At 45.2% G+C, this 14,650-nt stretch overlaps 1 protein-coding gene across 1 annotated transcript; it reads right to left on the bottom strand.

The window, feature by feature from the left end:
• Positions 1-8,147: 8,147 nt before the first annotated feature.
• On the bottom strand, positions 8,148-10,675 carry LOC142908857 (uncharacterized). The gene has a single exon (XM_076059498.1). The coding sequence runs from the start codon at positions 10,664-10,666 to the stop codon at positions 9,587-9,589; it is 1,080 nt and encodes a 359-aa protein (XP_075915613.1). The 5' UTR covers positions 10,667-10,675; the 3' UTR covers positions 8,148-9,586.
• Positions 10,676-14,650: the final 3,975 nt, after the last annotated feature.

The following is a 14,650-nucleotide window of genomic DNA, read 5'->3' as shown; positions in this document are numbered from 1 at the left end:
AGCTATGGGGGCACGCGGCGGGAGACTCTCAGGCGAAATCGTGGAAGTCGCGTGACAGAAGCCACGTGTGGAGGATAGACGCATGCTGGCGAGACGTCGTCTTCAGTTTAATTTAAGTTTCATGTGTTAGGTGTAGAGCCCTGTGAGCCGTGCGGCCCTTGACTCGGGTGCAACCGCAACAAACAAAAACGTGAACATATTCATGTTGTGGGTCACTGTTGACGATGTGGGTCCCTACTGACGAGGTGAGTGTCCATATTCATGTTGTGGGTCACTGTTGACGATGTGGGTCCCGATTGATGATATGGGTCCAGATTAAAGAGGTGAGCGTCCCTTTTGATGTGGGTCTCTACTGACGAGGCAAGCATCCCTGTTGACGATGTGGGTCCCTGATGACGATGTGGGTCCGTGTTAACGATGTTACCACTGAATTGGTCCTCGTCTAATAGCCTATATGTTCTACCATATGTAAACCCATACGACAATAAATGTTACAATACATAGCATGTATAAGAATTCAAATTCATGTCAACCACCACTCACCCTCCCCTCGACTCACTCCCACGCTCAGCCCTGCACTAGGGTACCCCCCCCCCCCCCGCCCACACCGGTGGCAGAGGGCCTTGTTTGACCCAAGATACCTCTCCTTCTTTCCACAGAGCTACAAGACAATCAGAGTCTAGTCGTCCTACACATCGTCAGCAAGACGGATGAGGTGAGCTACGTCTGGCTGTGTGTGACGCCGAGCGTGAAGATTTTCTTCTCTTCTGCAGCGTGCATCCACGTCAACTTTCACCATAAAGCGCGCCCAGACTCCTCCACGGCTCCGCTGCCTCTCCTGCCCTCGTCCTCCTGCTTCCGCTCCGTCCGATCGCCCCCCTCTCCTCCCGCCCCTTGCCGTCTCTCTTCACACGCGCACTCCGACCTCCCTCGCCTTCCACGTCAGGAGGTACGCCCGAGATCACTCGTCCTGCCCGCACCAATGGCTCACCCATCGTCTGACCGCGTCTCCATTCATGCAGGTAAGGGCACCATCACGGCGTAGTGGTTAGCGGCGCTGCGCCACTCACGGCCAATACCAGCGACAATTAGGGGCCGTCCGTGAATGATGTCACGCACCTAGAGGGGGGGGCGCGGGCTCAGAGGTTTGTGACGATGTGACAAGGGGGGGGGGGGGTTGAGAAAAGTGACGTCACATCAAATTGCGCAACTTTAAATAAATATAAACACGTTCTACTTAGACTTCGTAATGTTTTCTACCTACATCAGAGTGCAGCGCCACATTAACTACGCACTACAATGACAATAGTTTAAAGCGATTTGAAGCATGTTTTATATATTTTTGGGGGGGGTGGGCAGAGCTTTGTGACGTCATATTTGAGGGGGGGTCTGACTTTTTGTGACGTCATGTGACGATGTGGGGGGGGGGGGGGTAAAAAATCCTCTAAAATCGCGTGACGTCATTTAAGGTCGGCCCCTGACCTGAAGCAGTCCTGAGCGTCACTTAGGTGGACTCAGCCATAATTAATAAGGTGGTGAGGTGGGTGGGGGTGCTAACATCAGAATTTGAGAGACGAGTGGCCAGCCGTGGTTCTGTCCACACCAGCCCCTGGTGTTGTTCCATTGCGACTCTCACCGGTGCTCGCTAACAGCGCACGCCCAGTGGGAGTCGATGAGTCCGTGGGTTTCTGTGCGAGTCCGTGGGTCCACGTGTGGGTCTGTGGATGCGTCAGTCTACATTGGGGAGCCTTTGTCTTTGCAGTTTGGGGACTAGTGCAGCACTAATGTGTAGTAGTGTATAGTGTGGCGTATAGTAGTGTAGTGTATAGTAGTGTAGTGTATAGTAGTGTATAGTGTAGTGTATAGTAGTGTAGTGTATAGTAGTGTAGTGTATAGTAGTGTAGTGTATAGTAGTGTAGTGTATAGTAGTGTAGTGTATTGTATGGTGTAGTGTATAGCTTAGTGTATAGTGTAGTGTATAGTGTAGTGTATAGTGTAGTGTATAGTGTAGTGTATAGTAGTGTGTAGTGTATAGTGTAGTGTATAGTAGTGCATATTGTAGTGTATATTGTAGTGTATAAGTGTATAGTGTAGTGTATAATAGTGTATTGTATAGTAGTGTAGTGTATAATAGTGTATAGTGTAGTGTATAAGTGTATAGTGTAGTGTATAATAGTGTAGTGTATAGTAGTGTATAGTGTAGTGTAAAGTAGTGCATATTGTAGTGTATAAGTGTATAGTGTAGTGTATAATAGTGTATTGTATAGTAGTGTATAGTGTAGTGTATACTGTAGTGTATAATAGTGTTTAGTATAGTGTAGTGTATAGTAGTGTAGTGTATAGTGTAGTGTATAGTTTAGTATACTAGTTATCACGTGACTAGTGTAGCTAGCCAGGTGGTGACCACACTCGTGCGTGCATCTCCACTCGTCCGTGTTTGCAAGTAAGCGCTCGTGTGTGTATGTGCACCCGGGTGTTTGTTCGTGTCTGTATGTACGCACACTGTTGCACATGGTTCGCTCGTGTGGGTGTGTAGTGGAACGCACTGCTCATGAAAACATTGCCTCGTTACGCGGTAAATGATGCGGCACAACAGGAGGGAACTGCAGGGATGAGGCTCTCCAGTCTTGGTGCTGTGAATTAAAACAGCGCCAGGGTGGAGAATCCCGTCCCTACAGCTCGTAGCTGTGACGGAGCGAGAGTGATCAGCGGACAGCCACCATGGTTGCCAGGTAAGGGGAGACTTCACCCGGAACTCTCCTCCACACGTGTTCCCCGTGAACATTGTCGCATTAAACGTACGATCAGGAATCTTTAAAATATCAGACCTTTGTTGTTCCGCAAGAATATTAACGCTCAAACTGGTATCGAACTCTTCATGAATTCACTTGGTCAAACAGTTCAGGTACTCGGGAAAGCATTTCACCACCCGGTATGCAACAGTTAAACAATCTACTCCAAATCAACACCGTAATGTCAAATTATCATCCAACATTGACTTCCACATCGATGGAAGCCATTTGCCATGACGTCCAAGCCATTAAACACCGGAACAACGAATGTGCCATTCAAGTACATCTTGAAACCCATTATCTGAAGTAGTTTGTATTAAACAATAACTAAATAATAGAAACACGTTTACAATATTGAGCGAAGTTATAGTCACAGACTTTTTCCAACTTTAGCTCAACAGGACCACAAAAGCTCAGATATGTGGTGCATAATAAATGAATCAATCTGATTGAAATCATCAACTGGCCAAACACTTTTCGATTTCAACATCACCTTATAAAAGAATAACATTTTAAATATAAGCGCACAACTATATCTGTGATGAGCGCTGCACTTTCCGTTGTTTTCATGCAGGGGGCGCTGCAAACCTACGCACCCCCTGCATGGACGACGGAGGCGCAGGGACAGACGTTCGATTACGTTGGAATCGATCTGCGGACGGCGGTCTTCTCGCACGGCCAGCAGCTCGATGTCGCCTTATCTCGATCCCGCAATCCCAAACAGGTGAAAGTCCGCATCGAGAGAAAATTCAGGTGAAATGTCCTTTTCAATGAAGTCTTCCAGATGTAAATTGATACAAGCTTTTAATGAAGAAATAAAATCATCTAATTCAAAACACAACACAATTCAAAGACGCTTCATTTTAAAACTTCAAAACGGAGCATGGGCTACTTGCGTGAATGCGTCCTTCGTGTGCACATGTTGTGACTTTCCTGGCCTGAAGGCCGTCAATGTGTTGGACCATTAAATGGTGCACAGCGTCTCAACAACAGCAGTGGGGTTTGCTTCAACCGATAGGTAACGAACATCCAGACGTGAATCAGCAAGGAGCATTTCTAGTCCCAGTTAGACAAAATCTACGTCAACACGTAAGACAAAACTACAATTCGTGTACAGAGAATGTACCTCCTCCTATACGTGTAACTTTTAAGTGATATGCCTTGTAACTGATGAATGATCCGAGCGTGACCTATTTCAAAGACAATGAGTTGCTCCAGATGCTTCGTGGAACACAAAAACACCATTTGACCTGTATCACAAGAACAACGGGTCTCACCTGAGTTCACTGTACAGGTTACTTTCAAACACACACACACACTTTGTCCTAACATCACTTAGTCAATGTTTGACCCTTATAGATCAAATGTTACAAGTATGCACAAAACCAGACAAGTATTCATTCTAAATTATTGACAGGCATATTAACAAAATTGGATTACTGCAGTGAAATATACTGCATCATGTTACATCGTATTAACAAGAAGCTTTGATTTTTTTTTGCACAGTCTGCTTCACAGTGAATGTAAAACATACTATTGTGTCATTCAAAACGAGTAGGCCATTGCATGCTGGCGTCTGAGTGAAAATGTAGCAAATTCTAAACATTACCTACAAACTACACAACTGAGATGACGCATCAATCATCGCCCCCTACTGACAGGCTCTTGTCCACATGCAGGCCGGTGCAGGGCCACCACCTTGTGCCACACAGGGGCAGCTGCCACTTGGGGATGCTCTTTGAGTGTTTGTGATGAGGTACGACACAAAACTCCGAGTTGCTGAGGCGATTAAGCAAGCACCGTGTAAAAGCAATTATTATAACATAGTGAATGCTTGGGAGCTTATTGGCTCTTGCTCCTGGTTAGAGATCTACCCAACCCATGGGCCCACAAAGTGTTCAACTTCACGTTCTTGTCATTAAAGGCCTGTGACAAAGGTGCATCTATTGTAGCGACATCATCTCTGGCTTACACATCTACCAGGTCTCCACTTGACTTTGTATTGTCTAGGAGGAAGTCCACCCACTCCTCCACTTCCACAAACTGCTGGGAGTTGCCTCACTCTGCCTCAGTCAGAATTCTCCTCCTGCTCCACGTTGCCTTCATCAATGTGAAGGTCCCATTCTGGAAATGAATCTTCATCTTCACATTTCACCATCACCTCTTCATATTTCACCTTGATACCTTTAAAGTGTCCAAGCTGGGATTTTCTTCCGGTTCGTGTTTCATGAGGGATGGGCTCATTGCGGCACTTTGACTTTCACAAGCTGATTTCAGACTCCGACTCCGCTCCTTGTGATGCTTTTGTGTTCTCTGGTGTCTTCGAAGATTTGATGAATCTGCAAACGGCTTACCGCACAGAGCACACTTGAAGGGTTTCTCTCCTGTGTGTGTTCTCTGGTGTTTTACAAGATCGGATGACTGTGCAAATGCCTTCACGCACAAACTGCACTTGAAGGGTTTCTCTCCCGTGTGTGTTCTTTGGTGTACTTTAAGATTTCGTGAAACTGTAAACACCTTCCCGCACAGAGTGCACCTGAAGGCTTTCTCTCCCGTGTGTGTTCTCTGGTGTATTACAAGATTATATGAATCTGAAAACGCCTTGTCGCACAGAGTACACTTGAAGGGTTTCACTCCCGTGTGTGTTCTCTGGTGTTTTACAAGAGCAGATGACTGTGCAAATGCCTTCACGCACACACTGCACTTGAAGGGTTTCTCTCCCGTGTGTGTTCTCTGGTGTATTACAAGATTACATGAATCTGAAAACGCCTTGCCGCACAGAGTACACTTGAAGGGTTTCTCTCCTGTGTGTGTTCTCTGGTGTTTTTTAAGAGCAGATGACCATGAAAATGCCTTCCCACAAACATTGCACTTGAAGGGTTTCTCTCCAGTGTGTGTTCTCTGGTGTTTTACAAGATTACATGAATCTGAAAATGTCTTCCCACACACACTGCACTTGAAGGGTTTCTCTCCCGTGTGTGTTCTCTGGTGTACTTTAAGATTTGATGAATGTGCAAACGCCTTCCCGCACAGAGTGCACCTGAAGGGTTTCTCTCCCGTATGTGTTCTCTGGTGTGTTACAAGATTATATGAATCTGAAAACGTCTTCCTGCACAGAGTACACTTGAAGGGTTTCTCTCCCGTGTGAGTTCTCTGGTGCCGTGTCAGATTTCCAGTCCGGTCCGTGCTGTATGCACGCTGGTCGCATTGTTGACTTGTCGTACCGAGCTGCGCTGAGTGCCTTTGCTCCATCAGAACAATTCTGCAGAGGAAGCGTCAGCTGCAGACAGAAAAAAAGAATATCCACACCATCTACACGTCAGGCACAGAGGAATGCACACGTGACTTACACGTCTATACTTATTAATATATTCATGATGTAGTGAAAAAGTTTCCCAAATTCATCAGATTTGATGAACGTGCAAATGCCTTCCAGCACAGAGTGCACCTGAAGGGTTTCTCTCCACGGGCTGTTATGGGACACAGTGAGAGGGTAAATGTCATTAATATGCCTGGAAGCCTTCATATCTTCAAGATGAATGTTAACTCAAAACTCTAAGCACACAAATTCGGCTGTCTGACTACAAAAGGAATATTTATGAAAGCTAAATTCAGCTGACATAGCAAAGGGTGTTGAAAACAATACTAATTGTGTTATGCAGAAATGCATAAATCAACGTTCAATCGCAACTCAGGTGTGAATCCATGCTATGTCTTTGAATGCTGGGGATGAACAGTTCCGACTTCAGCTGAATGTGTGTGCTGTGTTAACTTCCTGTTTCCATTCGTATAAAGAGTTCCAGAGGAAAACTCAAATAAACTATTGTTTTGATATAACCTCCGTGTTCAACAGAGTTAATAGACTTTACTGCATACACAAACTTGACACTGTCACACACTGCCATGAGTAAAACAGGTGGTGGTGTGACCAGAACCATGCCTGACCACCTTCATCTGCTCAGCATTAATTCTTCCTCACTTCACCAAGTAATGAATCAAGGATCATCAACATAGCCGAGGCTATCCGTGTCTCTGTCTCTCTCTCCCCGTGGTGAAGGTGTTCCCCTCCACACATTCAGAGTCAACAGCGGCACACGGTTAGCGTCTTTGACCGATAGATACATTGACGCACGTATTGTTGGTTCTTTCAGTAAAGTCACGTAGATAGAAAATAAAAATAACAGATTAAATTGAATGAGATAAAGACCACTTGTGTCGCGATCGAAACGTCGTGGGTTTTTTGCTTCATTTTCATTTTTTTATTTTTCATTTAATTTATTATCTGTTATTTTAATTTCTATCTACGTGACTTTACCGAAAGAACCAAGAATATTAATTCCTGCAATCACCAAAGTTTTAAGTCAAAACATTCACACACGTTGACAAAGCCTCACCTTGTGTTGTTGTGGGCAGGTCGCTTCTGATAACAAGAGCGGTATAGCAGCTCAAGCGGGCTTGGCCTGGTAACAAAAGAAAATAAAAACTGCGTGAATGTTTACAATAAAACAAAGTTACAAAGTGGCGTTCCGGGTGAAGACAAATTAAACTTAAGCGAGATAATTAAAGTGAATGCAATCAGGCGAGGGAAGGAGGCAAGGCCCCGCGTGGCTAGGCCCCGCGTTGTAAAGTTCCAACCTGGACATCGATTCCCATGCTCGCTGCTACTCAACTGACATCCCTACGAGAGAGAGGCTCTACCTTGGTAAACAACAACAACCACCACCACTACCACCATGAGAATTTCTCACCTCGGATTTCAGTGCAAGCGCGGACCAGCAGCCTCCTGTTACCTCGCGACGTCGCGCGCGTAAGCAGGTAACATGACGTCACGTCCGGGGTAAGAGACACGCCCCTCCCACAATGAGCGGCTCTGTAAATGAATAAATTATGTTAATGAATCAGGGCCATATGTCGAGGGATGGGGCGTGGCTGCTGAACCCGTCGCAATAAACACTCAACGGCTTCAACGAATACATTATGTTAATGAACCGGCAGTCACTGGGCGTACCTTTGCCCAAATAAGGATTGGCACTGAAATGATATCGGCGGTGACCCAAGCGGAGGTGACGTCATGCTGAAGAGCGCCGTGGACGGGTTTGGGGGAGTGTGAATACCTTGGTGACATGACGTCACTAGCGAGTTACACCTCCCGTAGGCACTTCATGCCGAAGAGGTCATGCTAGTGGTGACGTCACAGAGCGGGGATGGAGTTTAAGTTGATTTAGATTAATTTTCCATTGCCCCCTCCCTTGGGTGCGTGAACTCAGCAACAACGTGGACATTATTGTGTATACACACTGTGTGTGTGTACATACACACGGCCAGCAGCTCGATGTCGCCTTATCTCGATCCCGCAATCCCAAACAGGTGAAAGTCCGCATCGAGAGAAAATTCAGGTGAAATGTCCTTTTCAATGAAGTCTTCCAGATGTAAATTGATACAAGCTTTTAATGAAGAAATAAAATCATCTAATTCAAAACACAACACAATTCAAAGACGCTTCATTTTAAAACTTCAAAACGGAGCATGGGCTACTTGCGTGAATGCGTCCTTCGTGTGCACATGTTGTGACTTTCCTGGCCTGAAGGCCGTCAATGTGTTGGACCATTAAATGGTGTACAGCATCTCAACAACCGATAGGTAACGAACATCCAGACGTGAATCAGCAAGGAGCATTTCTAGTCCCAGTTAGACAAAATCTAAGTCAACACGTAAGACAAAACTACAATTCGTGTACAGAGAATGTACCTCCTCCTATACGTGTAACTTTTAAGTGGTATGCCTTGTAACTGATGAATGATCCGAGCGTGACCTATTTCAAAGACAATGAGTTGCTCCAGATGCTTCGTGGAACACAAAAACACCATTTGACCTGTATCACAAGAACAACGGGTCTCACCTGAGTTCACTGTACAGGTTACTTTCAAACACACACACACACTTTGTCCTAACATCACTTAGTCAATGTTTGACCCTTATAGATCAAATGTTACAAGTATGCACAAAACCAGACAAGTATTCATTCTAAATTATTGACAGGCATATTAACAAAATTGGATTACTGCAGTGAAATATACTGCATCATGTTACATCGTATTAACAAGAAGCTTTGATTTTTTTTTGCACAGTCTGCTTCACAGTGAATGTAAAACATATTATTGTGTCATTCAAAACGAGTAGGCCATTGCATGCTGGCGTCTGAGTGAAAATGTAGCAAATTCTAAACATTACCTACAAACTACACAACTGAGATGACGCATCAATCATCGCCCCCTACTGACAGGCTCTTGTCCACATGCAGGCCGGTGCAGGGCCACCACCTTGTGCCACACAGGGGCAGCTGCCACTTGGGGATGCTCTTTGAGTGTTTGTGATGAGGTACGACACAAAACTCCGAGTTGCTGAGGCGATTAAGCAAGCACCGTGTAAAAGCAATTATTATAACATAGTGAATGCTTGGGAGCTTATTGGCTCTTGCTCCTGGTTAGAGATCTACCCAACCCATGGGCCCACAAAGTGTTCAACTTCACGTTCTTGTCATTAAAGGCCTGTGACAAAGGTGCATCTATTGTAGCGACATCGTCTCTGGCTTACACATCTACCAGGTCTCCACTTGACTTTGTATTGTCTAGGAGGAAGTCCACCCACTCCTCCACTTCCACAAACTGCTGGGAGTTGCCTCACTCTGCCTCAGTCAGAATTCTCCTCCTGCTCCACGTTGCCTTCATCAATGTGAAGGTCCCATTCTGGAAATGAATCTTCATCTTCACATTTCACCATCACCTCTTCATATTTCACCCTGATACCTTTAAAGTGTCCAAGCTGGGATTTTCTTCCGGTTCGTGTTTCATGAGGGATGGGCTCATTGCGGCACTTTGACTTTCACAAGCTGATTTCAGACTCCGACTCTGCTCCTTGTGATGCTTTTGTGTTCTCTGGTGTCTTCGAAGATTTGATGAATCTGCAAACGGCTTACCGCACAGAGCACACTTGAAGGGTTTCTCTCCTGTGTGTGTTCTCTGGTGTTTTACAAGATCGGATGACTGTGCAAATGCCTTCACGCACAAACTGCACTTGAAGGGTTTCTCTCCCGTGTGTGTTCTTTGGTGTACTTTAAGATTTCGTGAAACTGTAAACACCTTCCCGCACAGAGTGCACCTGAAGGCTTTCTCTCCCGTGTGTGTTCTCTGGTGTATTACAAGATTATATGAATCTGAAAACGCCTTGTCGCACAGAGTACACTTGAAGGGTTTCACTCCCGTGTGTGTTCTCTGGTGTTTTACAAGAGCAGATGACTGTGCAAATGCCTTCACGCACACACTGCACTTGAAGGGTTTCTCTCCCGTGTGTGTTCTCTGGTGTATTACAAGATTACATGAATCTGAAAACGCCTTGCCGCACAGAGTACACTTGAAGGGTTTCTCTCCTGTGTGTGTTCTCTGGTGTTTTTTAAGAGCAGATGACCATGAAAATGCCTTCCCACAAACACTGCACTTGAAGGGTTTCTCTCCAGTGTGTGTTCTCTGGTGTTTTACAAGATTACATGAATCTGAAAATGTCTTCCCACACACACTGCACTTGAAGGGTTTCTCTCCCGTGTGTGTTCTCTGGTGTACTTTAAGATTTGATGAATGTGCAAACGCCTTCCCGCACAGAGTGCACCTGAAGGGTTTCTCTCCCGTATGTGTTCTCTGGTGTGTTACAAGATTATATGAATCTGAAAACGTCTTCCTGCACAGAGTACACTTGAAGGGTTTCTCTCCCGTGTGAGTTCTCTGGTGCCGTGTCAGATTTCCAGTCCGGTCCGTGCTGTATGCACGCTGGTCGCATTGTTGACTTGTCGTACCGAGCTGCGCTGAGTGCCTTTGCTCCATCAGAACAATTCTGCAGAGGAAGCGTCAGCTGCAGACAGAAAAAAAGAATATCCACACCATCTACACGTCAGGCACAGAGGAATGCACACGTGACTTACACGTCTATACTTATTAATATATTCATGATGTAGTGAAAAAGTTTCCCAAATTCATCAGATTTGATGAACGTGCAAATGCCTTCCAGCACAGAGTGCACCTGAAGGGTTTCTCTCCACGGGCTGTTATGGGACACAGTGAGAGGGTAAATGTCATTAATATGCCTGGAAGCCTTCATATCTTCAAGATGAATGTTAACTCAAAACTCTAAGCACACAAATTCGGCTGTCTGACTACAAAAGGAATATTTATGAAAGCTAAATTCAGCTGACATAGCAAAGGGTGTTGAAAACAATACTAATTGTGTTATGCAGAAATGCATAAATCAACGTTCAATCGCAACTCAGGTGTGAATCCATGCTATGTCTTTGAATGCTGGGGATGAACAGTTCCGACTTCAGCTGAATGTGTGTGCTGTGTTAACTTCCTGTTTCCATTCGTATAAAGAGTTCCAGAGGAAAACTCAAATAAACTATTGTTTTGATATAACCTCCGTGTTCAACAGAGTTAATAGACTTTACTGCATACACAAACTTGACACTGTCACACACTGCCATGAGTAAAACAGGTGGTGGTGTGACCAGAACCATGCCTGACCACCTTCATCTGCTCAGCATTAATTCTTCCTCACTTCACCAAGTAATGAATCAAGGATCATCAACATAGCCGAGGCTATCCGTGTCTCTGTCTCTCTCTCCCCGTGGTGAAGGTGTTCCCCTCCACACATTCAGAGTCAACAGCGGCACACGGTTAGCGTCTTTGACCGATAGATACATTGACGCACGTATTGTTGGTTCTTTCAGTAAAGTCACGTAGATAGAAAATAAAAATAACAGATTAAATTGAATGAGATAAAGACCACTTGTGTCGCGATCGAAACGTCGTGGGTTTTTTGCTTCATTTTCATTTTTTTATTTTTCATTTAATTTATTATCTGTTATTTTAATTTCTATCTACGTGACTTTACCGAAAGAACCAAGAATATTAATTCCTGCAATCACCAAAGTTTTAAGTCAAAACATTCACACACGTTGACAAAGCCTCACCTTGTGTTGTTGTGGGCAGGTCGCTTCTGATAACAAGAGCGGTATAGCAGCTCAAGCGGGCTTGGCCTGGTAACAAAAGAAAATAAAAACTGCGTGAATGTTTACAATAAAACAAAGTTACAAAGTGGCGTTCCGGGTGAAGACAAATTAAACTTAAGCGAGATAATTAAAGTGAATGCAATCAGGCGAGGGAAGGAGGCAAGGCCCCGCGTGGCTAGGCCCCGCGTTGTAAAGTTCCAACCTGGACATCGATTCCCATGCTCGCTGCTACTCAACTGACATCCCTACGAGAGAGAGGCTCTACCTTGGTAAACAACAACAACCACCACCACTACCACCATGAGAATTTCTCACCTCGGATTTCAGTGCAAGCGCGGACCAGCAGCCTCCTGTTACCTCGCGACGTCGCGCGCGTAAGCAGGTAACATGACGTCACGTCCGGGGTAAGAGACACGCCCCTCCCACAATGAGCGGCTCTGTAAATTAATAAATTATGTTAATGAATCAGGGCCATATGTCGAGGGATGGGGCGTGGCTGCTGAACCCGTCGCAATAAACACTCAACGGCTTCAACGAATACATTATGTTAATGAACCGGCAGTCACTGGGCGTACCTTTGCCCAAATAAGGATTGGCACTGAAATGATATCGGCGGTGACCCAAGCGGAGGTGACGTCATGTTGAAGAGCGCCGTGGACGGGTTTGGGGGAGTGTGAATACCTTGGTGACATGACGTCACTAGCGAGTTACACCTCCCGTAGGCACTTCATGCCGAAGAGGTCATGCTAGTGGTGACGTCACAGAGCGGGGATGGAGTTTAAGTTGATTTAGATTAATTTTCCATTGCCCCCTCCCTTGGGTGCGTGAACTCAGCAACAACGTGGACATTATTGTGTATACACACTGTGTGTGTGTACATACACACGGCCAGCAGCTCGATGTCGCCTTATCTCGATCCCGCAATCCCAAACAGGTGAAAGTCCGCATCGAGAGAAAATTCAGGTGAAATGTCCTTTTCAATGAAGTCTTCCAGATGTAAATTGATACAAGCTTTTAATGAAGAAATAAAATCATCTAATTCAAAACACAACACAATTCAAAGACGCTTCATTTTAAAACTTCAAAACGGAGCATGGGCTACTTGCGTGAATGCGTCCTTCGTGTGCACATGTTGTGACTTTCCTGGCCTGAAGGCCGTCAATGTGTTGGACCATTAAATGGTGAACTTAGCAACAACGTGGACATTATTGTGTATACACACTGTGTGTGTGTACATACACACAGTGTGTGTATGTACACACTGTGTGTGTACGTACACACACACAGAGTGCAGCGCTACATTAAATACGCACTACAATGACAACAGTTTAAAGGGATTTGAAGCATGTTTTTTTTGGGGGGGGGGAGGGGGGCAGAACTTTGTGACGTCATAATTGAGGGGGAGGGGTCTGACTTTGTGTGACGTCGTATGACGATGGGGGGTCAAAAATCCTCTAAAATCGCGTGACGTCATTTAAGGTCGGCCCCTTACCTGAAGCAGTCCTGAGCGTCACTTAGGTGGACTCAGCCATAATTAAGGAGGTGGTGAGGTGGGTGGGGGTGCTAACATCAGAATTTGAGAGACAAGCGGCCAGCCGTGGTTCTGTCCACACCAGCCCCTGGTGTTGTTCCATCGCGACCCTCACCGGTGCTCGCTAACAGCGCACGCCCAGTGGGAGTCGATGAGTCCGTGGGCTTCTGTGCGAGTCCGTGGGTCCATGAGTGGGTCTGTGGATGCGTCAGTCTACATTGGGGAGCCTTTGTCTTTGCAGTTTGGGGACTAGTGCAGCACTAGTGTGTAGTAGTGTATAGTAATGTAGTGTATAGTGTAGTGTATAGTGTAGTGTATAGTTTAGTGTAAAGTGTAGTATAGTGTAGTGTATAGTAGTGTATAGTAGTGTAGTGTATAGTGGTGTATAATAGTGTATTGTATAGTAGTGTATATTGTAGTGTATAGTGTAGTGTATAGTTGTGTATAATGTAGTGTATAGTAGTGTATAGTGTAGTGTATAGTGTAGTCTATAGTAGTGTATAGTGTAGTGTATAGTAGTGTATAGTGTAGTGTATAATAGTGTATATTGTAGTGTATAGTGTAGTGTATAGTAGTGTATAGTGTAGTGTGTAAGTGTATAGTGACGTGTATAATAGTGTATATTGTAGTGTATAGTAGTGTATATTGTAGTGTATAAGTGTATAGTGTAGTGTATAATAGTGTGGTGTATAGTGTAGTGTAGTGTAAAGTAGTGCATGTTGTAGTGTATAAGTGTATAGTGTATAATAGTGTATTGTATAGTAGTGTTGTGTGTAGTGTATAGTGTAGTGTATAATAGTGTTTAGTATAGTGTAGTGTATAGTAGTGTAGTGTATAGTGTAGTGTATAGTTTAGCATACTAGTTATCACGTGACTGGTGTAGCTAGCCAGGTGGTGACCACACTCGTGCGTGCATTTCCACTCGTCCGTGTTTGCAAGTAAGCGCTCGTGTGTGTATGTGCACCCGCGTGTTTGTTCGTGTCTGTATGTACGCACACTGTTGCACATGGTTCGCTCGTGTGGGTGTGTAGTGGAACGCACTGCTCATGAAAACGTTGCCTCGTTACGCGGTAAATGCTGCGGCACAACAAGAGGGAACTGCAGGGATGAGGCTCTCCGCTCTTGGTGCTGTGAATTAAAACAGCGCCAGGGTGGAGCGTCCCGTCCCGTCCCTACAGCTCGTAGCTGTGACGGAGCGAGAGTGATCAGCGGACAGCCACCATGGTTGCCAGGTAAGGGAAGACTTCACCCAGAACTCTCCTCCACACGTGT

The sequence above is a fragment of the Petromyzon marinus genome, unplaced genomic scaffold, assembly GCF_048934315.1.
Source record: "Petromyzon marinus isolate PM22_M1 ecotype Great Lakes invasive population unplaced genomic scaffold, UKy_Petmar_22M1.pri1.0 PM_G_Scaffold_105, whole genome shotgun sequence".
Taxonomy (NCBI): domain Eukaryota; kingdom Metazoa; phylum Chordata; class Hyperoartia; order Petromyzontiformes; family Petromyzontidae; genus Petromyzon; species Petromyzon marinus.
This window is presented reverse-complemented; position numbering and strand designations above follow the sequence as displayed.